This window comes from Danio aesculapii, chromosome 14, assembly GCF_903798145.1.
Source record: "Danio aesculapii chromosome 14, fDanAes4.1, whole genome shotgun sequence".
Lineage (NCBI taxonomy): Eukaryota > Metazoa > Chordata > Actinopteri > Cypriniformes > Danionidae > Danio > Danio aesculapii.
Genome location: NC_079448.1, coordinates 11,060,180 through 11,085,144, shown reverse-complemented (window position 1 = coordinate 11,085,144; position 24,965 = coordinate 11,060,180). Strand labels below are relative to the sequence as shown.

Here is a 24,965-nt window from a genome sequence, read left to right as displayed (position 1 = left end):
TATATAGTATATTTACTAAAATATATATAAATGATATTGACTAATTTTGTAAAGTACAACTAACATGCTTATTCACTACTTTAAAAAAAGAAACTATATAATTAATAAACTTCAATATATAAGGAAACGATCAAATAACTTCAATATATGAGGAAAGGATCAAGTAAACCTTCGCTATTTCAAAAACAGACACACACAGATATAAAAAAAATTGTTAAAAGCCAAAAAAAAGGGTCTTGTTATGAAGGAGTTTTTAATATTAGATTTTCTACAGGTGTTTGATTTACAGACATTTTGATTTATTTTGTGTTTTAGAGTCAAAGAAATGTCAACCTTATATGAATACAACGTTTTTCTGCAGGTATTTATTTTTCTTACATCTTCTCAAGTGCTCTAGACCTCATGGCTTAGCTTCTGCACTTTAAATTTAGTTGATATGCATGAAATATTGCCTGCACTGTAAAAAAAATCTGTAATTTACCGTAAAAATATCCATAAAACAACAGCCGTTAACTTACAGAAATTTACTGTAAAATAACAGGTTGAATTACAGAAATTTACCAGAAATTTAAATTTAAGCAAATTTCTGTAATTTAATATCCGTTATTTTATCGTAAATTTAGGTAATTTAACAGCTGTTATTTTTTTGGCACCGCAGCTGCCAGATATAAACCGTAAAATTATGGATGTTTTACCGTAAAATATAAACATTTTTATTTGACCAAACAGTCAGTATTTTAAACTATTTTATTGTTAATCAATTTGAGACATTTGTCAGGACAACAAACAAATGCTTAGATGCAAAGTAATGCCAGCTATTTTATATAGACATATTTTGTTTTTTCTCAAAAATGAGATGAAAATAAAAATGATTGTTTATAATGAAGTTCCAGATTTAGATATTTACAATTAATTTATATATTTTATATAATATATAATTATTTTATACATTCTATCTAAATGCTCTAAATTTTAGTAAACTGAGAGCCAACATTATATGCAAATGTCTGATTTCCCCCTCTCCCTGTCATATCGATTTTGAATTGGCATGATGGCTTATATAAGATGAATGAGGCTGAGTATTCTCTTAAACCCCCCAGTGCGCGTGAATTGTGCTTTATAATGTATTATTGATGTGGAGAGACAGTGAGAGCAACAGTCTGAACTGCTGCTGCTCGTCCAGCGCGTCGCGGGGGCACGAGACTCAGCCGCAGCTCGCGCTCACACACACATACACACACAGTCGAGCTCTCGCGCAGCCGCTCGGTCTGTCGGTCGCGAAGCGCTGTCCACGCGGCGGCGAGAAGAGACGGCATGTGTCACACTCGCTTCTGATAAGCCCTGCGCACAGCTTCCTCCTTAAAAACAGCTAATCGATCCACTCGGATGATAGAGTCAGACAAGACGCGCGCGCGCTCTGCCCCAAAATCGCATTAATTGCAGACGGATTTGCCGGTGAGTATATCTCCTATTCTCATCCAGAACGCTTATAATTAGTCTGTCGCATGCATCACAGGCGCTTTCGCACTGCATGCTCATGTTGATGCCTCCGCTCTTTGATGCACATCTAAAGCTTCCATGTTAAGTTACATGCATCTGCTGTGCCGGCAGTTATTCTCTCCACAGTGTGCATTAAAAAAGCAACGTGTTCTCTGGTTGTATATGTGGTCTGGGTGTTTTAAATGCTAGTGTGCGTAAGAGAGAGACTCCTTCTGCTTTATATGGAGGACGAGGTGCTCTTGAAAAGCTTCTGGGCTCTATTTTGGAAGGAAGAAAGCACCAGCCGAAGCCTTTTGAGAGAGCGCAGTGTCTCCCAGCCATCCTGTTGTCATGGTTACTGCAATGGGAGGCTGGGGATAACATGGCAGCGATTCAGGCTCTCTGTGTGTATATATGTGTGTGTGTGTGTGTGTATGCGTGTGTGTGTGCGTGTGTGTGTGTGTGCGTGTGTGTGTGCGTGTGTGTGTGCGTGTGTGTGTGCGTGTGTGTGTGTGCGTGTGTGTGTGTGTGCGTGCGTGCGTGTGTGTGTGTGTTTTTACTCCACGATGTCTTAAAAACACAAGGACACCACTGTATGTTTTAGACAGAGCCTGTGTTTAATTGTTTAATGGAATAATTAAGCCGTGGTGCTTTAAACTGATGTGTTTGATTAAGTGTTTCTGCTTTAATAGCATAGGCTACTGTATAAATGCAAATGAAGATGCATATTGGCTACATAAAAACATACGCGGCAAATCTCACACGTTAAAATGATGCATGCGGACGATACAATGCAATTGCAATGCTCCGTGATCTATTGTTATCCTAATTAGCAAATACAGGCGTCAGACAAACAGACATCCCAGTGCCAGACGAGACACAAGACGCCCTGAATGATGACTTGTTCTCCGTCTACCTGTTATAAAGGTGTGTGCGCGCGCGCGTCAGCCTGATGCTGCTGAGCGAATGCGTTTAATGAGATTTCCATCCCTGGGAAGATTTGAGTGAAGACATTGTAAGTGATCCTCTGACATGATACAATAGGACGCCTGACCTTGACAGCAGTGGAAGTGACAGAACGAGGTGATTTAAATCAGATTTACGCACGGCTCAGTTGTTCATACTCGTTTAGTTGGTGGCGGCGGTCTCCTTCACAGGACCCCAGACGTGTCATTCAGTCTGCACTTGCTCCGTCATCTTGAAGCCTGTATTTGAGATGTAACCCGTTACGCATGGAAAAACAGTATATTACGCAGCCGGCTGTATGTGGGTAAGGTAGACAACATCGATATATTTAGCGCACTGCAGCTCCTGAGAGAGTTAAATCCGCGTGCTGATCATTTGTAATGGTCAGTCTTTGTTTATGTGTGTGTGCGCGTCCGCGTCTGAAGAGGGTTAGTGGGTCACGCAGACGTCCAGTAGCCAGACTGCATAGAGATGGAGATGGAGATGAAGTGTGTTTGTGATACAGCGACTCTCTTTTGTGTTAATAGCACCAGACAGGTATATCGGGTAGTCTGGCCTGCGTTGTCTGGATAAATTTATACCTCATAATTGTAAAGAAATTATAACATAAAAGCATAAAAATCCCTGATAAACTATTGATATAAACAATTTTGTTTGTTGTTTGACATAGCTAGGTAATTTTCCTGTATTTCAATATGCCTTATTTCTTTTTGTTTAACTGAATAAAAGTAGTTTTTCAATTTTAAAAAACATTTTAGGGTCAATATAATTAGCCTCCTTAAGATTTTTTTTCATTGACTTGCCTAGTTGACTAGTACTTTAAACTAAGTACTAGTATCTAGCAAAATAACTAGTCAAATAGTTTGTTCTGTTATCATAGTAAAGGCTATTATGTTTAAAAATGTATTGCTTTGTCCAACAGCACTTGAGATAGATAAATAAATAAATATATATATATATATATATATACATACAGTTGAAGTCAGAATTATTAAATCCCCTGAATTATTAGCCCCCCTATTTATTTTTTTCCACAATTTTTGTTTAACGGAGAGAAGATTTTTTTCAACACATTTATGAACATGATAGTTTTAATAACTCATTTCTAATAACTGATTTATTTATCTTTGCCATGATGACCGTAAATAATATTTAACTAGATATTTTTCAAGACACTTCTATACAGCTTAAAGTGCCATTTAAAGGCTTAACTAGGTTAATTAGGTTAACTAGGCGGGTAAGGGTAATTAGGCAAGTTATTGTATAACAATGGTTTGATCTGTAGACAGTCGAAAAAAGAAATGGCTTAAAGGGGCTAATAATTTTGACCTTAAAATGGTTTTTAAAAAATTAAAACCTGCTTTTATTCAAGCCGAAATAAAACAAAGAAGGCTTTCTCCAGAAGAAAAAATATTATCAGACATACTGTGAAAATTTCCTTGCTCTGTTCAATATCTTTTGGGAAATATTTAAAAAAGAAAAAAATTCAAAGAGAGTTTAATAATTCTGATTTCAACTCCATATATATATATATATATATATATATATATATATATATATATATATATATATATATATATATATATATATATATTATATATATATATATATATATATATATATGGAGTTGAAATCAGAATTATTAAACTCTCTTTGAATTTTTTTCTTTTTTAAATATTTGCCAAATGACGTTGAACAGAGCAAGGAAATATATATCACTAGAGGAATCTGACTTAAATGTAGATGGATAGATATACAAAGCTGCCGTGTAACAAAACATTAATTCATTTTATTTTCGGCTTAGTCCCTTTATTAATCTGGGGTCGCCACAGCGGAATGAACCGCCAACTTATCCAGCATATGTTTTAGGCAGCGGATGCCCTTCCAGCTGCAACCCATGCAAACTCCTCACAGATATGCCAACTGACCCAGCCGAGGCTCGTACCAGTGACCTTCTTGCTGTGAGGCGAACGTGCTAACCACTTGCACCACCGCGTCACCTGTAACAAAACATTATATTGAAATACTGTTATATAGTAATTTAATTAAATGTAGTAGTGGTGTAAACGGTATAATACACTGTTAAAATACTGTTAAAGCCAAGACTCATCATTATAAACTCACCTTCATGTTGTTTCATAAACACAAAGGGCCACACTCACTGGCCACTTAATTAGGTACACCGACCTTACTAGTATCAGGTTGGACTCTCTTTTGCCTTTAGAACTGCCCTAATCCTTTATGACATAGATGCAAAAAGGAACTGTAAATATTCCTCAGAGATTTTGGACCATGACATGATAGCATCATGCAGTTGCTGCACATACATGATTCAAATCTCCCGTTCCACCACCTCACCAAAGGTGGGCTTTTGGATTGAGTTCTGGTGACTGTGGAGGCCATTTGAGTACAGTGAACACATTGTCATGTTCAAGAAACCAGTCTGAGATGATTTGTGCTTTATGACAGGTGCGTTACCGTGTTGAAAGTACCCATCAAAAGATAGGTACGCTGGTCATAAAGGGATGGACATGGTCAGCAACAATACTCAAGTAGGCTGTGGCGTTGACACAATACTAAATTGGTTCTAATGGGCCCAAAGAGTGCCAAGAAAATATCCCCCACACCATTACACACCACCAGCCTAAATTTTGATACAAGGCAGGATGGATCTTTGCTTTCATGTTGTTGAGCCAATTGTTACCCTATCATCCGAATGTCGCAGCAGAAATTGAGACTCATCTGACCAGGCAGCTTTTTTCCAATCTCTATTGTCCAATTTTTGGTGAGCCTGTGCGAATTGTAGCCTCAGTTTCCTGTTCTAGCTGACAGGAGTGGCACCCGGTGTGGTTTCTGTTGCTGTAGCCCATCCGCCTCAAGGTTAGGATGTGTGTGCATTCAGACATGCTCTTCTGCATACCTCGGTTGTATCGAGTGGTTATTTGAGTTACTGTTGCCTTTATATCAGCTCGACCCAGTATGGTCATTCTCCTCTGACCTCTGGCATCAACAAAGCATTTGGGCCCACAGAACTGCTGCTCACGATGGTTGTGTGTTAAAATCCCAGTAGATCAGCAGTTTCTTAAATAATCAGACCAGCCTCTCTGGCACCAACAGCCATGCCACGTTCAAAGTCACTTAAATCACCTTTCTTCCCCATTTGATGCTCAGTTTAAACTGCAGCAGATTGTCTTGACCATGCTGCGTCCCAATTCGCATACTATCTTCCCTAAACAGTATTTGTTGAAGTAGAAATTAGTATGTCTCAAATCGTAGTATGTTGAAAAGAGTATGCCAAAGGTTCCCGTATGGTTTACTATTTCCGGTAAAAACTCGAAGTGTAGAAACGTCCATACTCTAACCGCTGATATTGCCCACAATACATTGCGCGTAGGATGTGAATTCGATTTAGAACTCCAAACGCAGGTGAAAAGTGTAAACAAACTACAAACATGATGGATGCGCGAGACCAACTGTCAAGTAGAGAGGCTTCGGTAAAGATGTTTGTATGAATGTCAATTAATATCTAGCCCACTGGAACATGTTTTAATCGTGTTTTCTGTGTTATATTTCATCTGCAACAACAATACTGAACTTATATAAAGACGTGTTTGGACATTAACGTCTGAATACAGAATTATCCAAACACCTGAGGAGATTTCTCTGCATGAAAGACTCGTAAATGGGAGATTAACCTGCTGCTGATGCTTCTCCGATAAGGTAGGAAATTAAATATAAAAGAAATGTGGATGTTGTGTGGATGATTGACAGGGCTCGTAACTAAGCAACACAACGATCTGTTAACGAGAAAGTAGTATGTCCCAAAAGCTTGCATACTCTTCTGTGACACACTCAAAAGTGTGTACTTTTCCTTCACAAAAAAAGTATGTGAATTGGGACGCAGCACATGTCTACATGTCTAAATGCATTGCATTGCAGTTGCTGCCATGTGATTGGCTGATTAGAAATTTGCGTTAATGAGTTGTTGGACAGGTGTACCTAATAAAGTGGCTGGTGAGTGTATATGTAGTCATCTTCAAACCACAAATTACTTTTTTTAACCTTAGAGTATTATGTCGCTCCATTTAAAGTCCGTTCCATTAAATTTAAAGTCCATTTAAAAGAAAAAAATCTGTACAGTGATTGTTTGTACAGTCTATTCCAAATCAACATTTTCTGATGAGACTCAATGGCTTATATAAGGACAGATTTGCAGCGCACATACTGTAAACTGTAAACACAGACATTAAAAAGTGTGATCGATTTCTGACATGAGTGTATTATTACATCCCTAATAAGAAGGTTAAGGCCTCTTTTTAAATGGTCAGAACTGGTCAAGATGACAGTCTCCTGTTATAACTGCAGGTTTTCTCTTTTTGAGGTGGTCAATGCAGCCTGTGTTCCTCTTTGTTCATCTTGATGCAGACCCTGCTGTGTGTAACCCCCATCCCTGAGGAAATGCATCTTTATTTTTTATTCAATCAATAAATGATGTCAGATTAGAGGGATAGTTCACACAAAACTGAAAATTCAGTTTTACCTGACTATTACCTTTACCGGTTCCAATCCTGTTTGAGTTTCCTTCTTCCGTTGAACACAAAAGAAGATTTGTTGAAGAAAGCTGGAAACTATTGACTTCCATACACAAAAAGTGACATTTACTGTTTGTTCAAACTACTTATTTAAAGTGAGCTGAAACAACACAATTCTGGGAATCAGTACATTCCCATTTTTGGGTAAACTATCCTTTAAGCGAAAGCTGTCACAAATTATGAACACACATACTGTAAAGCGAACAGATTTCACCATCAAAATAACAGCATAGCCAAAAGGTTGAGGCAGATCTCTCTGAATGAGCTCTGGAGGATTTTTTGGGGGTGGCAGTGATTGAATAGAGGATTATGTGTTGATCTGAAGATTAGACTCTCTTTGAGTTGATCAGGGATGGATGGTGTGTGTGTGTGTGTGTTTGTGAAGAGGTCTGTAGTGTATGAGTGTCAGACTGAGTGTGGTGTGTGGACTGAAGGTGACGGACAGGTCCAGGGAAAGTAATTAAACACAATTGATCGCCCTGAAGACCCCACTGTTCTGCTGACAATACTGGAAGTCTCTCAGTCAGTCAAGTGCACACAAACACACTTGCTGTCTAATAATGAGACACATTTTATATATATATATTGACTAAAGCTAGTCATGATAACCAAATCCATAATGCTAACTCCTAAAGGAAATCTTTTGCCGTTTTCAAACAAGCTGTTGTTTATTTTACTTATAAACCTTTTCAAATTGAGATCATAGACGGTTGTTATATATTCATGTACAGATAAATCTGAATAGATTGATTTAATTTATAGGTGGATTGTTTAATGCGATTAAAGAAACAGGTTAACTGAAAAGAGATTTTTTTAAAACTCTAATATCAACACAAGTGACAGTTCCTCTAGCAAAATGATAAGAAACAATAAGGTTTAATAAAATGTACTGGAGTAAAATATTTTATAATGGTGGCTTGAGAAAGCCAACACACGTTAATACTATAGAAAAGCTTCTTCTTACTCTTACTGATCTGAGACAAATTTTAAAATGTATCTCCTCCTAAACCTTTGAAGCCACACCCTTCAAACTCACGTCAGACCTTTAAACTGGTCTGATTCGCGCTGCTATATCTTTTCCAACTGGTTCGACTTTTGCTTTTCTGAAAGCAGACACTAAAAATTTGGAAAAGTCCCATTGACTTAACATTAGACCAAATTTTGTGACCTCATAACTCTGCATTAGGCTGTCATACAGACCTTAGGCTGCGCTTATTTGACTCAGTCTATTGCGTAGCCAACCAGTGACGACTTTTTGACATCCTAGCCACACCAGTTTCAACACCCTAGCAACTGTCCCATAGATCTTCATTGTAAAAGACTATCATTGACTTAACATTGAATCAAACTTCTATATATTTATACTGTTCAACCTTTTTTCAAACTAAATCAACTACTTTTAATGATGAAAATTTAGAAATGTAAAAAAAGCCTTTTTTATTGTTTTACTGTTGTGATGCATATAGCTTTCATTTATTTAGCATAAATAGAAAATAAATAATACTGTTTGCATTTTTAGATTTAGAATAAAGTGTCTGACTAAAATATGATATAATATTGACCTTAAAATGTTTTAAAAAATATTTAAAAAATTATTTTATTCTAGTCTATAAAAAAAAAAACAAGTAATATTTTCCGCAGAAGAAAAAAATCTTATAATAAAAACTCAGAAATTCAGACGAGGGCTAGTCATTTTGACTTCAACTGTAGATATACAGAATCATTACTAATCTCAATATTGACACACATGCACGCACACACTCATACGTCACCATGAGTGAGAGATCTGTCATGTTCAGTAGGCGTGTGCTGAGCTGCGGGAGGAATTATGGGTATCTGGCAGGCACAGATCACACAGGCTCTCAGGAATAGTTTGTGTGAACAGTATTTGACTGCAGCTGAGCCAGCCAGTATGTGATAGAGTCATGCATGTGAGTCTTCATATGAAAAGATCATCTGAGGGGCGAGATGGACTTTGGGTTTGAGCGCCTATGCAGAATGTCAAACATTAACCGCGTGTGTTTGAATGAGAAGCTGAGGTCAAAGGTAACTTACTGAGAGCCTCTTTTGCTAAATGTCACATCGAAATGTTTTAAAATTCCCTTGTTGCAAGCGTTTGGTGGGTGGGGGTGGAGGGGGGGGGGGGGTATGGGAGGTTAGACCTTTCCAGAAGGATAACACAGGAGAAAGGTTGTAATAATATAGAAAACCGCACACAAATTCACACACTGTTGACCTAATTCAATCGCAATGCTGTGTAACTGGTACAATGAAGATGAATTGGTGTGCTTTCTGTCAAACAGAGCTGAATGTAGAGGTGAAGAGATTTGATTCGTTGCCTAATGTAATGCCAGTTTGGGCTTTAGAGCTTTAATATAATGGAAACTTGGTTTATTTTACTGCGCTTTGATTCAATCAGATGTTCAGCATTAGAAGGCTTTAAACGTCTCCGTCTGAGTCAGAGCTGCAGAAGAGAGAACTCGAGCTTCACGTTTAACTCGGAGAATGTTGGAGTGTTCCTCTGCCAGAAATAGGGATTTTCTGTACATGCGTGCTGTTTATGTTCCAGCCCGTGTTTGTGTGTCTGTCCAGTTGGCTTGATCTGGCAGATGAGTATTACATTGAGTGTCATGATGTGCCACTAAGCATCTGCCCTGTTCACTGGGTTTAATGATGCCAACGCTCTCAATATGAGTTTAAGGGTATGTTCGCATATAGCAGGTTTGGTTTGATTTAAAGAATGCTATTGGTACAATTGTTTTGCCATCGTGAAGTGCGAACACTACTATTCAAATCCTGGTGTGCACCAAATAAACTTTGGTGTAACTGCTTTGTTATTGTGGATTGCAAATGCTGCCATTTGAACTCTGGTTCACACCAAAGAAACTTGTGAAATTGCTTTGTCATTGTGGAGCGTTAAAAAGCCACTTGCAGGCTGGTGCACACCAAACAAACTTGGGTGCAATTGCATAGTTATTGTGGGGTGTGAATACTGCCATTTGAACACTGGTGCGCACCAAACAAACTCTGGTGTTATTGCTTCATTATCAGGAAGTGTGAACGCTGCCATTCGAACCCCGGTCCACACCAAACAAACTCTGGTGCAATTGCATAGTTGCATTGTAGAGTGTGAATACTGCTATTTGAACTCTGGTGCGCACCAAACAAAATCTGGTATAATTGCATTGTTATCAATAGTTGTGAACGCTGCAATCCAATCCCTGGTGTGCACCAAACAAGCTCTAGTGCAATTGCTTTGTTATCATGGTGTGTAAATTCTGCCATTTGGACTCTGGTGTGCACCAAACAAACTCTGGTGTAACTGCTTCATTTTTGGGAAATGTGAACACTGCCGTTTGAACCCTGGTCCACACCAAACAAATTTTGGTGTAATTGCTTTGTCATTGTGGAGTGTAAACGCTGCCACATGTACCCTGGTGCACATCAAATAACTCTGGTGTAATTGCATTGTTATCAATAGTTGTGAATGCTGCAATCCAATCCCTGGTGTGCACCAAACAAGCTCTAGCGCAATTGCTTTGTTATCATGGTGTGTAAATTCTGCCAAACAAACTCTGGTGTAATTGCTTGGTTGTTGTGGATTGCAAAGGCTGCCATTTGGACTCTGGTGTGCACCAAACAAACTCTGGTGTAACTGTTTCATTTTTGGGAAATGTGAACACTGCCGTTTGAACCCTGGTCCACACCAAACAAACTCTGGTGTAATTGCTTTGTCATTGTGGAGTGTAAACGTTGCCACTTGTACCCTGGTGCACACCAAATAACTCTGGTGTAATTGCTTTGTTATCATGGAATGTAAACTCTGTCATCCGAAACTGGATGCACACAAATCAAACTTAGGTGCAATTGCATTGTAATTGTATAGCATGAACACTGCCATCCGAACCCTGATGCACACCAAACAAACTTTGGTGTAACTGCTTTATAATTGGGAGTTTAAATGCTGCCATTTGAACCCTGGTGTGCACCAAACAAACTCTGGTGTAACTGCTTTATTATTGTGGAGTGTGAACGCTGCCACCCAAACTCTGGTGTGCACCAGACAAAGTATGCTTTAAAAACTGCTTTGTTGTCATGGTGTGTAAAATCTGCCATCCCCTTTCTTTACTATTATAGTGGATTGCAAATGCTGCCCTCTGAACCCTGGTGCACACCAAACAAACTATGGTGTACCTGCTTTGTTATTGTAGTGTGTGAACGCTGCCATCCGAACTCCGGTGCACACCAAGCAAACTGGTGTAATTGCATTGTTATTGGGAAGTGTAAAATTTGCAATCTCAACCCTGGTGTGCAAAAACCAATCTCTGATGAAATTGCATTGTTATTTGTAGTGTGAACATTTCCATCTGAACTCTGGTGCACACCAAACAAACTCTGGTGTAACTGTTTTGTTATTGTGGATTGCAAATGCTGCCATCTGAATCCCGGTCCACACCAAACAAACTTGGGTGCAATTGCATTGAAATTGTGTGGTGTGAACGCTGCCATCCAAACCCTGGTGCGCACCAAACAAACTCCGGTGTAATTGCATCGTCATTATGGACTGCAAATGCTGCTGTCTCAATACTGGTGCGTAACATACTTTAGAGTAATTGCATTGTGATCATTGACTGCGAAAGCTGCCATTCAATCCCTGGTGTGCATCAAACAAACTCTAGCTGTCACCATCCTGCACTTAGTCTCCATTCTCCTAGAGATCCCTGTGTTCCCTCTTCTGCTTTAGATCTTCCCTGTGTGTCCTTGTTTACTTAATTTTGATCACCTGTGTCTTGTTTCAGCCAGGGTATTTAAGTGGTCACTTTTTTTCTGTTCCTCACTCGGTTTTTGAGTCAGAACTCTGTGGCTTTGCATTGCGTTCCCTTGGCCTCCCGATCATTGTCTAGTAAGACTCTTTTGATTTTCTTTGTTGCTTGTTGCCTATTTTTTTTCTTGTATTCCCCTTGTAGAGTTCTCTTTGTTTATTTGTTAATCTGTTAAAGAACCCCCCTGTTTTCCTTTTCAGAGAAGAACCTTAGGGCGTACTCACACTATGTACAGTTTCCTTGAACCGGGCCAAAGCACGCTTGTCCCCCTTCCCGTATTTCCTGACAGCCCGCACTCACATTACATTCTGGCCTGGGCATGCTTACGTCACCGATGATGCGCTGGTCAGAAGCGCTCTCGCTCAGCACAGTGGAGATTTCTTCAGTTATATTGTTGTTTAAGTCATTTGATATGCAGCAACATGCAGTCAAATATTTCGCCGAACAGATCAGTCACTTTTGACGGTCATAAACAATCATAAAGTCCTCGTGCTTGCAGTAATTAGAAGGTTTGCTGAAGGTGTGGAGCTTTCATGCAGTGAGGGGTTTGCGACTTTAATAAACTACGACAGTTTGCATTCATTTAACAGTAAGAATGATTAATAAACGCATATGAACAGTTCCTTAAAAGTCACGTCTCGTTTTCAGTTTCGGGCTTTGGCGGGTTTTGCACTCACACACAAGCATACCGCGCCAAAGCCCAAGTGAACCGAGCTCTGGCACACCTCTTCCAACCGGGACAGGGCTGGCCAAGTGAACCGTGCCTGAGCCCGATTCAGAGCACGCAAACTTCTCAAACGATCTGGGAAATGGGCCTGGGCACGGTTCGGATAACATAGTTTGACTGAGTGTATGAGTGCATACACTCAGCCTACCCCTTAGTTGACTGTTTTGCTACCTCATGCAGAGAAGAATCTAAGTTGTTGTTATTTGTTCCCATTATAAATCAATATTTTTCAGGATCCCCTCTCTAAGGGTTTCGTTTTGGCCTATCTGGCCCTGTGGCTCTGTGATACATCTCAACAGTCTACACACCAGAGACCTGAGTTTGAGGCTCGTGCATGACACTGGCACAATTGTTTTGTTATCATGGTGTGCAAAATTCTGCCATCTGAACCCTGGTGCACACTAAGTGAAAATGCTGCTATTCATAACCTGTTGCACACCAAACAAACTTGGGTGCAATTGCATTGTTATTTTGTAGTGTGAACGCTGCCATCCGAAACCTGGTGCACACCAAACAAACTTTAATATAACTGTTTTGATATTGTGGAATGCAAATGCTGCCATTTGAACTCTGGTGCACACCAAACAAACTTGAGTGTAATTGCTTTGTTATTGGGAAGTGTAAACATTATAATCTGAACCCTGTTTTGCAACAAACAAACTCTGGTGCAATTGCATTGTTATTTGTAGTGTGATAACTGCCATCTGAACGCAGGTACACACCAAACAAATTCTAGTATAACTGCGTTGTTATCGGTAAATGTGAACACTGCCATTCAAACCCTGATGTGCCACACATAGGCCCAATCCTAATTCTATTTTTGTACCCCTATCCCTTCCCTTTTCCCTTCTCCTTGACCCTTGAAACAGAGTGTGAAGGGGAAGAGCTTCAAAATTTACTATACTTACAGTTGAAGTCAGAATTATTAGCCCCCTTTGAATTTTTTTTCTTTTTTAAATATTTTCCAAATGATGTTTAACAAAGCAAACAAATTTTCACAGTATGTCTGATATTATTTTTTCTTCTGGAGAAAGTCTTATCTGTTTGATTCCGGCTGGAATTAAAGCAGTTTTAATTTTTTTTAAAAATCATTTTAAGGTCAAAATTATTAGCCCCTTTAAGTTATTTTTTCTACTAGTCTACAGAACAAACCATCATTATACAATAACTTGCCTACTTACCCTAACCTGCCTAATTAACCTAATTAACCTAGTTAAGCCTTTAAGTGTCACTTTAAGCGGTAAAGAAGTGTCTTGAAAAATATCTATTAAAACATTATTTACTGTCATCATGGCAAAGATAAAATAAATCAGTTATTTGAAATGAGCTATTAAAACCATTATGTTTAGAAATGTGTTGAAAAAATCTTCTCTCCGTTAAACAGAAATTGGGGAAAAAATAAACAGGGGGGCTAATAATTCAGGGGGCTTAATAATTCTGACTTCAACTGTATATAAATAAAATATATAGGGAGAAAATAAGGAAAAAGTAAATAAGAAAACTGAAATAAATTATATGAAAAAGATCAAAATGAGGCAAAATGGGCTGGTGAATGATTGTAATTCAGCAGTAACATCTGTCCTGTCCAGCAGGTTTTGGAGAAGTTTCCCCATAGCAGATGTTATACATCAGAGCAGATTTTTTCAAATTAGACTCAGTCTGACCCTTCAGTTCCCACTCTGTGACAAGGGTTTGATTTCTCTGCTCTGTGTGTTGTATTGTAAGAGCTTCCAGCATGTAAAACATCAGCGGCGCTTGAGGTTTGCTGAGTCAAAGCTAATGCATTCTCACCAGGCTGCGCTTCTGCGGGCTTGATAAAACACTAAAATGACAGCGGTTAATGGAGTCTGAATGGCTGTTTAAACTTTTAAGATCCTGCCACCTGACTGCATCTGTCTGCAGAATGCTTGATGCTATAATGTGCAGCAAGCTGTGGTCAGACTCAGCATGTCCACTCCTCTCTTTTTTATTTGATGGGATTAAAAAAAATCAGAATAGTTTCTCAATAATCACATATTTCCCAGCATTTTTTATTTTAAATAAATGAGAACTTACTGTACTTGTTTTAGAAAAATACAAATACTTTTGACAGATAGGACAAACATATTTCATTTATTTAACATGTTTATGTTACTTTGACTTATATATTATATATTTTTTAATATTCTTATATTTTGATCCACAACACCTTTCATTTGTTTTTAGTAATTATTTTAGTATATTTCGTTTTGTTTAATTTTTTTACGTAATTTTGTTTGGCAATAGCATTTTTTATAATGTTCTGAATGACAAGAATCTTGAACCCTAAAATCCTTGCAAACCTTTCTAGGGTATAAACTTTTTAAGCAATATTTCCCATGGTAACAAATGAGCCCTTATACATTTGCTGACAGTGTGGATATTAATATACACAGTTATTTCCATACTAATGAGGGTGATTATAGAACGCACGCATTTTCTCAGCAGGTCATTATCTTCCATTATTCAGTATTATTACACGTCATCTGTCTGGAATACTTAATTCTGATTGGTCAATCATTAAATTGCAACGTACCTTAAGTAAATCCAGGAGGATGTGATCACATCCCGATTTGAAGCACTATTAAATAAGATTGAAGGGCTTTTTTTTCTGCAAAAACAGCCGTCTAGATTGACTTAATCTCGCTTATTACATGGCTATTTAGCACAAAGCATAGAAATTTAGACACAAAGAATTGTTCTGAGCCGTAATACTTTATCAATTTTAATTAGACGCAGCTGACAGAAACGAAAACTGTGGAGACTAACCTGTCACAAGATGGCGCCAAACCGTCAAAACAATGGTGTGAGAGACAAGCATATAAATATCTTTGAATAACATATACTGTACCTTATAATGTCGAAACTGACCAATCAGAATCAAGTATTTCACAGAGCAGCGTCATAATCTAAGTTAATAACCCTTGAAACTAATAACAAATGTTCATATGGGTACTTTTCGCCCTTCAGTCCTCATACAACAACCCTCCGCTCTTACTTATCTCATTGCTTTGTTTCATCGTCTTAATTAACAGGTCTAAAGTTCACTCCCTGTACCGTGTTCGTGACCCCAGGCTGACGGGACGTCGTGATTGAGGAGGTCAACATGAGTCAGGAGGGGCAGGATGACCCCCTCCATACCCCTGCAGAAACACCTGAGGAACAAGAAGAACATTTGGAGAACTGTAATGGGACAGAGACTGAGACAGAGGAGCCTGAAGATGGAGACACGGAGAATAACAGAAACACAGAGGAGGAGGAGCAAGAGAAGGTGACGTTAGACCAGGATGATGGGAGAAACGGTGAGATTGAGAGCAGCTGTTTAGATCCTGGAACAGAAAAATTTGACATCTGTGAAGGTGGCGACAAGCGGAGCACAGAAAAGGACATAAGCACGACTCTGTGTTCTCTTAGGTAAGGAAATGAAGAAATGGTATTATAAATGTGCATTTTAAAAATGGGATTTCTGTGAGATTGATTTGAGTTAATTTTCTTGTTAAAAATGTCAAGTGGTAGCCATTTTTGGGGCTTGCAAACATTTGGTCTAGTTAAATTAGTTTAGTTAGAAACAACTTAATATATTTTAGCCTTTACCTTATTATTTGGGCGCCATTTTCTTCACTTCACTGGGAATCAAATAAGCTTGTGGATACCATGTATTTTCTAATAATTGGAAAAGGTTAGATGCTCTGGGAAAACAAATTTCTTTAAAAAGTGGCACTGTTTTGTAGCTTACTTTTAATTTTTTTTTTTTTCAGAAAATTATAATTGCAGCCAACTGAATGCTGTCAAAAAATAACAATAAAGGAAGAAAAATTTTAAATAATAACAACAAGAGTAATAAAAGTGAATACATTTTTTTTTCTCTTTTGTTGAAAAAACAACAACAAAGATTATGATATGTAACTATTTGTATTGCAATAATGTTTGTTTTATTCGCAATAAAAATTTTGAACATAAAAACGGCAGGTGAATTCAAATGTCAATTTTAAGTTTTTATAGTCAGTTTTTTTATGAATATGTGAATATGGTCATAAGTGTCTATTTTTGGATATTGAGATTTATCTGAAATTTTAAAGCTGAATAGATAGGCTTTTTAATTCTTTAAGATTGTATAATATTTGACTAAAATATACCAGTGCAGTAATTTTATTTTATTTTTTTTTATTTTTGGAAAATCTGTAATTAGTATATTATATCAGTTATATATACACATTTCTAAAAACACGCTGCATTTTCTCACAACACTTTTAAATAGCATGAAACACAATGGAAATGTTTCAAGGAGACCCTATAAAAATATCTAGTAAAATATTTTTTCAACACATTTCTAATCATAATAGTTTTAATAACTCATTTCTAATAACTGATTTATTTTATCTTTGCCATGATGACAGTAAATAATATTTTACTAGATATTTTTCAAGACACTTCTATACAGCTTCAAGTGATATTTAAAGGCTTAACTGGGTTAATTAGGTAAACTAGGCAGGATGGGGTAATTAGGCAAGTTATTGTATAGCGATGGTTTGTTCTGGAGACTATCGAAAAAAAAAACCTTGAAGAGGCTAATAATTTTGACCTTAAATTGGTTCATAAAAAATGTATAGCTGCTTTTATTCTTGCCAAAATAAAACAAATAAGACTTTCTCCAGATTAAAAAATATTATCAGACATACTGTGAAAATGTGTTTGCTCTGTTAAACATCATTTGGGAAATATTTAAAAAAGAAATAAAAAAATCAAAGTGGGGCTAATAATTCTGTCTTCAACTGTATTTATACAGAACCCAGCATTTTTTATAGTGTGTACCTTTACCTTTAAGTATCTTTAAGTATAATTTGAGTTCACTTTTTACCTCTTTACTAAACAGACCCGAATGATTAGCAAAAACCTTTAAGCCTTCCTTCATTTTCCAAAATATTTCCCAATCCTATTCTTGTCATGTCATTATAAATGATTTTGAATATGAAACATGAGTATTCCAGAGTTTAGCTGTGTGAATTTTCAGTGTCGGGCTTCACGAATGATGTGACAAGCATGTTACCATGAGGGTGGGGAGATATTTTGGGCAGTGCAAGTGGCAAGGGAGCTGTCCTGAATGATGCTCTCCTCTGCCGGGATGCAGTCGTGATGAAGAACTGTGACAGACTAAAGATAGGAACATGCACTGTGCATGCCAGCCTTTATACACTCTAAAGCCTGAACGCTGTTTGTATCCAGGTGTGTGTTTAACTCCAGAATCAAATCTGTTACTGCAGGTTTGAGAATGGGACTGAAGATGACAGTGAAGAACAGGATGATGAGGAGGTGATACCTCAAGAGGGAAACCTAGATGCCTTCAGCTCTACCTTTGAGCTGTCCGTCGAAGAAGCGGATGCTGAGGTAGAGGACGAAGAAAAGGAGGAGACAGAGACTCGAAATCAGGACAGTTTCAGCTCTACTTTTGAGAGCATTGTTGAGCGGGTTGCCAAGGCCACGGTTGTGGAGGAGGAGGAAGAGGAGGAGGAGGGAGAGGAAGAGTTCGACAGGACGAAAGAGAGCCAGGATGGATTCAGCTCCACGTTCGAGCGTATAGTTGAGTCCGAGCTTCTACGAGGTGGGACTTGCTACAGCAGTCTGGATTCTCTGGACGTCCTGTCGCTCACCGACGAGACGGACAGCTGTGTCAGCTTCGAGGCGCCGCTGACCCCGCTCATCCAGCAGAGGGCTCTGATGGGCCCCGAGCCTCCAGAACTGGAGCTGGAGACCGTACAGGAGGGGGCTGAGAGTGAGGGTGAATTTGGGATGGAGACAGCTAGGGATGAAGCCAGCTCTGCAAGTCCACTGCGGACAACTATACCAGGGAGCAGATCGGAAAATGTGTTGAGCCAGCCGGCACAATGGAGCATCCCTAATGGATTTCACATTGAGCTGCCTGGGAATGGACAGAGTGCAGGAATGATGCCAAACTCCATCAGGTAAGGATAAAACTAAATATCCTGGTTTGTCTGCTCAGTAGATGGCATGCATTGCTAGTTAATAACCTGGACTGGGCAACAAGTGTAATGCTGTTTTTCCCAATACAGAACATAGCACATCTTGAATGGAGTCAAAACCCTAGTCCACAGTCAATGACCATACAATAATGGTCCATTTAGTTCATTTTATTTATTTTCTTTTTGGCTTAGTCCCTTTATTAATCTGGGGTTGCTATGAACCGCTAACTTATCAAGCATATGTTTTACGCAGCGGATGCCTTTTGAGCCGCAACCCATCACTGGGAAACATCCATACACACTCATTCACCCACATACAGTACACTACAGCCAATTTAGCTTACCCAATTCACCTATACCACATGTCTTTAGACTTGTAGGGGAAACCGGAGCACCCGAAGGAAACCCACGTGAACATGGGGAGAACATGCAGTCTCCACACAGATATGCCAACTGACCCAGCCGAGGGTCAAACCAGCAACCTTCTTGCTGTGAGGCGATCGTGCTCCCCAGTGCGCCACCATGATGCCCAGTCCATTTAGTAAATGTCAGTTATTCTAATACTTGCAGTCATTTCACTTAGTGGTCATCTCTGAAATGCCTCTCGAGCAGTATGCTCGGGCATTTTGTCTGAATGGGGAAACATCAAATTCTCCAAAACTGCTTGCCAAGCTTATGATTACATGTCATAACAAATAGACTGAAACAACAACTGTCTATTTAGCTTAATTTCTAAATGCTCGTATTACACAAAATAGCTAATTGGCTCCTGTACTAGAAGGTAGGGCTTCATTCGCCATATTGACAGTTACACTTTTCCCCATTCAAAAGTATACGAGTGACATGTCTGAAGGGTGACTGAAGGGCTGTATTCTGCACAAACAACAATCCTGGAAGTAACAAAGTACAAATACTTTGTTAAGTAGATTTTTCTTGTATCAGTACTTTACTCCACTATTCATTTTTCTGACAAATTTTTGCTTCTACTCGTTACATTTTTACACAAATATCTTTACTTTCTTCTCCTTACATTTTTAAACCGGGCTCGTTACTTTCATTTTTTAATGTGTTTTGAGGCACGAACAATGTTATTCCTTGTCATTTTGAACACCATTTGATTTAACTTATTTTTGTCATTACCACGGCTTTTTCAACCTCTGATCACGCGCGTCAGTAAAGGTTTAAACCTTTTTTAACAGTAGTGTTTGAGTCTCAATCATCCTCAGTGAGAAATGATGAATCTCACAACCATACAGTCACTGCTGGAAAGGGTTCAGATCTGCAGAAGATGCTGGAAAACAGAAGAACCTGCAGGAGATTGAGGTTTAACTGTTCTCAACAAACAAGAGACTCATAAACAACCATCACAAAGCAGAATAGCACTCATGGATCATCAGAAAACCACACACAGTATTGAAAGCCATGGATAGGTAAACTTTTGTAAAGTGTTATTTTAATAATTTCAGCTAAATTTTTGTGTAGTGAACTATATGTAAACATCTTTTATGTAAAATATCTTACTCGGGACATTACTAAATTAAAAATAACATGCATTTTGGATGATCTCTCTTATTTTGTTAAAATTATTCACATTTTAATACATTATTTAAGGGGTATGTAAACTTTTAAGCACAACTGTAGATGATGTACAATGTAGTTTCCACTGTAAAACTAAAACCGGTAGTAATAATTAATACTTTTTACTTTAGTACATATTTGAGGCCGTACTTCTTTACTTTTCCTTGAGTACAAAAGTGTAGTGAGTACTTCAACTTTTACCAGAGTTGTTTTAAACATGAGTATCTGTACATGTACTTGAGTAAAGGATGTGTGTAATTTGCCATCTCTGGAGATGTAATAGCTTATTAATTTAATTTAGTTTAATTTAATGCAAAGCTGACAGAGACGAGTGGTGAAGCTGAATGGAGCACACAATAACATATACAATATGCAGTCACTAGATGGCGCTAAACAGTCAAAAACGAAAAAGCTGACAGGAATTAAACCGGTTCAATGGAGCATATACTAACCTATGTAATATTCATTCACAAGATGGTGCCAAACTGTCAGAAACAGTTTGGGGGAGGAGGGGTCAGTCTTTAAATAGTGAGAAATAGTTTTCCCTAATCTGTATCTTAAATTCATTCATTTTCTTTTCGGCTTAGTCCCTTTATTAATCAGGGGTTGCCACAGCAGAATAAACCTCCAACTTATCCAGCATATGTTTTTAAGCAGCGGATGCCCATACACACTTGCATTCACACACATACACTACGGCTAATTTAGCTTATTCAATTCACCTATAGCATATGTATTTGGACTTTGGTGAACACGGGGAGAACATGCAAACTCCACACAGAAATCCCAACTGACCTAGCTGGGCTTGAACCAGTGACCTTCTGGCTGTGAGGTGATCATGCTACCCACTGCTCCACCGCCTGTATCTTAAATAATATTATTAATAATTAAAATAATAGATAATACAAATATACATTATGGGGGTTCATGCATAATGGCACCAGTCAGTCTTTGGAAGAATCATTCAACAATCTAAACCAGCAGATCTAGAGCAGCAATGGATATCGTAAGTGGTCACGACACACTTTTCTTTTAAAATAGGTGTTTGTATTTACATATAGCCTAAAAGTAAAGTAAAATTAGGCACATAGTTTGAATAGTTTGGCTACAGTAACCTGAAATAATCAGAGGTTACTGTATGTCAGAATACATTAAATGTCCGTCAAAACACTGAAAACTTAAATACGTCTCATTATTAAATTTGATGTCATTTAAATAAATAGGTAAATTTGATTACTTACCAAAAAAGTCGACCCTCCTGATTGCCATTGTATAATTCGCAGCCTGGATGTATGTATATGGATGCAAACTTATTCATGGACAGTAAAGGTTATTTGAAGTACGCGAATTACCCTATTTTATCAATGGTTGTTAAAACATACATTGGAATGTTGTGACTGACCAATCACAACCGAGTATTCTAGACAGCCATGTAATAAGTAAGTCAAAACATTCCAAGGTATGTTATTCCCAGATAACAACTCCTCAAACTAATAACACAGGCTCATCCAGGTACTTTGAATCATCTTGACTGTCAGTGAATAAGTTTACATTCATGTTTCAACACAATCTCACGGCAATTCGTAACTTTCTGATTTAGTGGCTAATCCGTATGAATTCGTATGATCTAATTCGTACAGTTTAGTATGATTTGCTCATTCCCCAATGATGGTTGGGTTTAGGGGTGGGGTTAGGTGCCACGCCTCCTTTTTAAAATCATACAATTTTGTACGACTGAATTAGCTACTAAACTGACAAAACGTAAAATACTTACGTTTTTTTTATTGAGATCGGGCTGCATGTTTATATGCTTGTCTGTATAGCCACAAGTTTAGACTTTATGCAGAATAATACATAGGTTAGTGTATGCTTCATTCAGTCATGTTTGTTTCTGTCAGCTTTACATGTAAAGAATTAATAAACTAGTACTGCTCAGAACAATGTTGACAATGTGACAATTTGTGACAAGTAGCCATGCAATAAGTGGGATAAAATTCATCCAGTCAGTTCTTTTTACATAACACTCTTCAGACTTCATACTTTTGTCAGGCTGCCAATAAGCCTATCAGGCTTTATTCTGTGAAACGCTCACCTGGATGTACTTTATTACCTACATAACAAGCGCAGCTTTGAATTGTAATAATTAAAAAATGCGTGCGTGCGTGCGTGCGTGCGTGCGTGCGTGCGTGCGTGCTTGTGTGCGTGCTTGCGTGCGTGCGTGCGTGCTGTGTGTGTGTGTGTGTGTGTGTGCGTGTGTGTGTTTGTGTGTGTGTGTGTGTGTGTGTGTGAGTGAGTGAGAGAGAGGGAGGGAGAGAGAGAGAGAAAGAGAGAGAGAGAGAGAGAGAGAGAGAGAGAACTTCTGGCACCCAGAAATGAGTCTTGCAAGATAAACAGTCAGAAAAAAAAAAGTTTAATGATTTAAAGCAAACTTAAAGGGCATGGCTGCACAAACAAATGCTTTTTTCTTGTTTTAGGGTATCATTTCATGCATATTATACATTTGAAAATATGTTATTTTTTGTTTTTTATCGTCACTCACTAAATATTTTCTTTCCAATCTGCTGTGATACATTCAACAAGCAGTGCAAAAAAGAACTGATGGATTCATCAGTTTTAGACAGATGTATCTGCTTTTAGCACCACTCACTGAACATTGCACTTTAAAAACGAAATCACTTTGCCAAAAATAAAAAAGTAAAAATCTCCAGTCACATTTTTTTCAATAAGTGCATTGGAAATGAGATCAGGAGCCCATTGTGTCCATTCTGAAGTGAGAATCACATTGCAGCCTAGCAGACTGGAAACTTCTTTATATTGCAGAGATCTGAGCCAATGTTCAAGAGGAAAGATTTCCACCTCTGGGAGCAAGTGAAGGATAGATCCAATATAGCTGCTCTCTCTCTCTCCCTCTCTTTCTTTCTCTCGCTCTCTGCATCCATCTGGACTGGACGCAGCAGCAGATGTTGTCGTTTTTTTCTTCCCCAGTTTTAAATGACTAGCAGCTTCCTGCCCCCCAGTCTGCCTGAATGAGGCATTGTTTTTAGGGAGTGACATCATCGCCTTTGGCTTTCCTCCTTCACGGCGGGAGCTTTGCTCTAGTTTTCAGTCACACTGTGCTTTTTCCAAGTATCGCTTCTCTTTGCCACCATTAGCATGCTTCAGCATCAACGCATTCACTGACAGAGTCAAAGACAACTCCGATGAAATATAGTTGAATTTCATATTAAATGCTATTTATTAAAAGTCCCCTCTCTTAGCACTATCGGCTAACTTTGCTAGCTTGTGGTATACCAGAGACTGGTAACGCTACTCTAGCTACATGTGTTCTTCATTAGCAGTTGTGTGGTGGTTAAATGTGGCTGATAAACTCATCACAGAGAGCAGGATGGGTGCCTGCAACCCCTAACAGAAGGAAAGGAGCGTATGCTGCTAATTAGGAAATCCACAGAGCCCAAAAGCTTCATGCTAGCTAGGGAGTTTAGTCTGTTTAGAGGAGTTATGTGCCATTAGGACAACTTAGAGGATAACAGTGAGGATGCAGAAAAGCTGTTCACATTTGAAATTAAATTAAAAAAAGAAGTAAGAATTTTTTTTTTTTAATGATTGACAGAAGAGAGCCCCTGCAGCGTCATTTAGTGCATATTAGTCCCAAAATATTATAAATAGTTATTAAATTACTAATTTCTAATAACTAATTTGTTCTGTACACAATATATACACAGTGCATCCGGAAAGGATTCATAGCGCGTCACCTTTTCCACTTTTTTGATGTTACAGCCTTATTGCAAAATGGATTAAATTAATTTATTTCCTCAAAATTCTACACACAATACCCCATAATGACAATGACTGATGAGATTTTTTGAAATTGTTGCAAATTTATCAAAAATAAAAAAAGTTTAAAAAATTACATGTACATAAGTATTCACACCTGTTGCTGTAAAGCTCTAAATTGAGCTCAGGTACATTCTGTTTCCATTCTTGAGATGTTTCAGCAGCTTAATTGGAGTTTACCTGTGGTAAATTCAGTTGATTGGAGATGATTTGAAAAGGCATACACCTGTCTATATAAGGTCTCAGGGTTGACAGTGCATGTCAAAGCACAAACCAAGCATGAAGAGAAAGGAATTCTCTGTAGACCTCTGAGACAGGACTGTCTCAAAGCACAAGGATGGCGAAGGTTACAGAAAAATTTCTGCTGCTTAAAAAGTTCCAATGAGCACAGTGGCCTCCATCATCCGAAGATGTTTGAAGCACCAGGACTCTTCCTAGAGCTGACCGGCCATCTAAGTTGAGTGATCGGGGGAGAAGGGCCTTAGCCTGGAAGGTGATCAATAACCCAATGGTCACTCTGTCTGAGCTTTAGCGTTCTGGAGACAGGAGAACCTTACAGAAGGACAACCATCTGTGCAGCAATCCACCAATCAGGCCTGTATGGTAAAGTGACCAGACAGGAGCCACTCGTCGCCTGGATTTTGCCAAAGGGCAACTGAAGGACTCTCAGACCATAAGAAACAAAACTCTCTGGTCTAATGAGACTAAAATTAAACTCTTTGGAGTGAATGCCAGGTGTTACATTTGGAGAAAACCAGGCACCGCTCATCACCAGGCTAATACCATCCCTACAGTGAAGCATGGTGGTGGAAGCCTCAAGCTGTGGGGATGTTTTCAGCAGCAGGAACTGGAAGACTAGTCAGGATAGAGGGAAAGATGAATGCAACAATGTACAGAGACATCCTGAATGAAAACCTGCTTCAGGGTGCTCTCGACCTCAGACTGGGGCGATGATTCATCTTCCAGCAGG

At 38.4% G+C, this 24,965-nt stretch overlaps 1 protein-coding gene across 2 annotated transcripts in view; it reads left to right on the top strand.

Annotated features, from left to right (window-relative positions):
* The first annotated feature begins 1,256 nt into the window (after nucleotides 1-1,256).
* Nucleotides 1,257-24,965, top strand: part of psd2 (pleckstrin and Sec7 domain containing 2) — a 126,898-nt gene continuing 103,189 nt past the window's right edge. The window contains exons 1-3 of one of the 2 annotated variants that reach the window (XM_056471728.1): nucleotides 1,257-1,455; nucleotides 15,641-16,019; nucleotides 17,867-18,565. In XM_056471728.1, the coding sequence (XP_056327703.1) occupies nucleotides 15,712-16,019; nucleotides 17,867-18,565 (1,007 nt within the window). In that variant the 5' untranslated portion in view covers nucleotides 1,257-1,455; nucleotides 15,641-15,711. Of the gene's footprint in view, nucleotides 1,456-8,903; nucleotides 9,084-15,640; nucleotides 16,020-17,866; nucleotides 18,566-24,965 lie in introns of those variants that run through there. The other variant, XM_056471729.1, reaches the window with a different exon arrangement.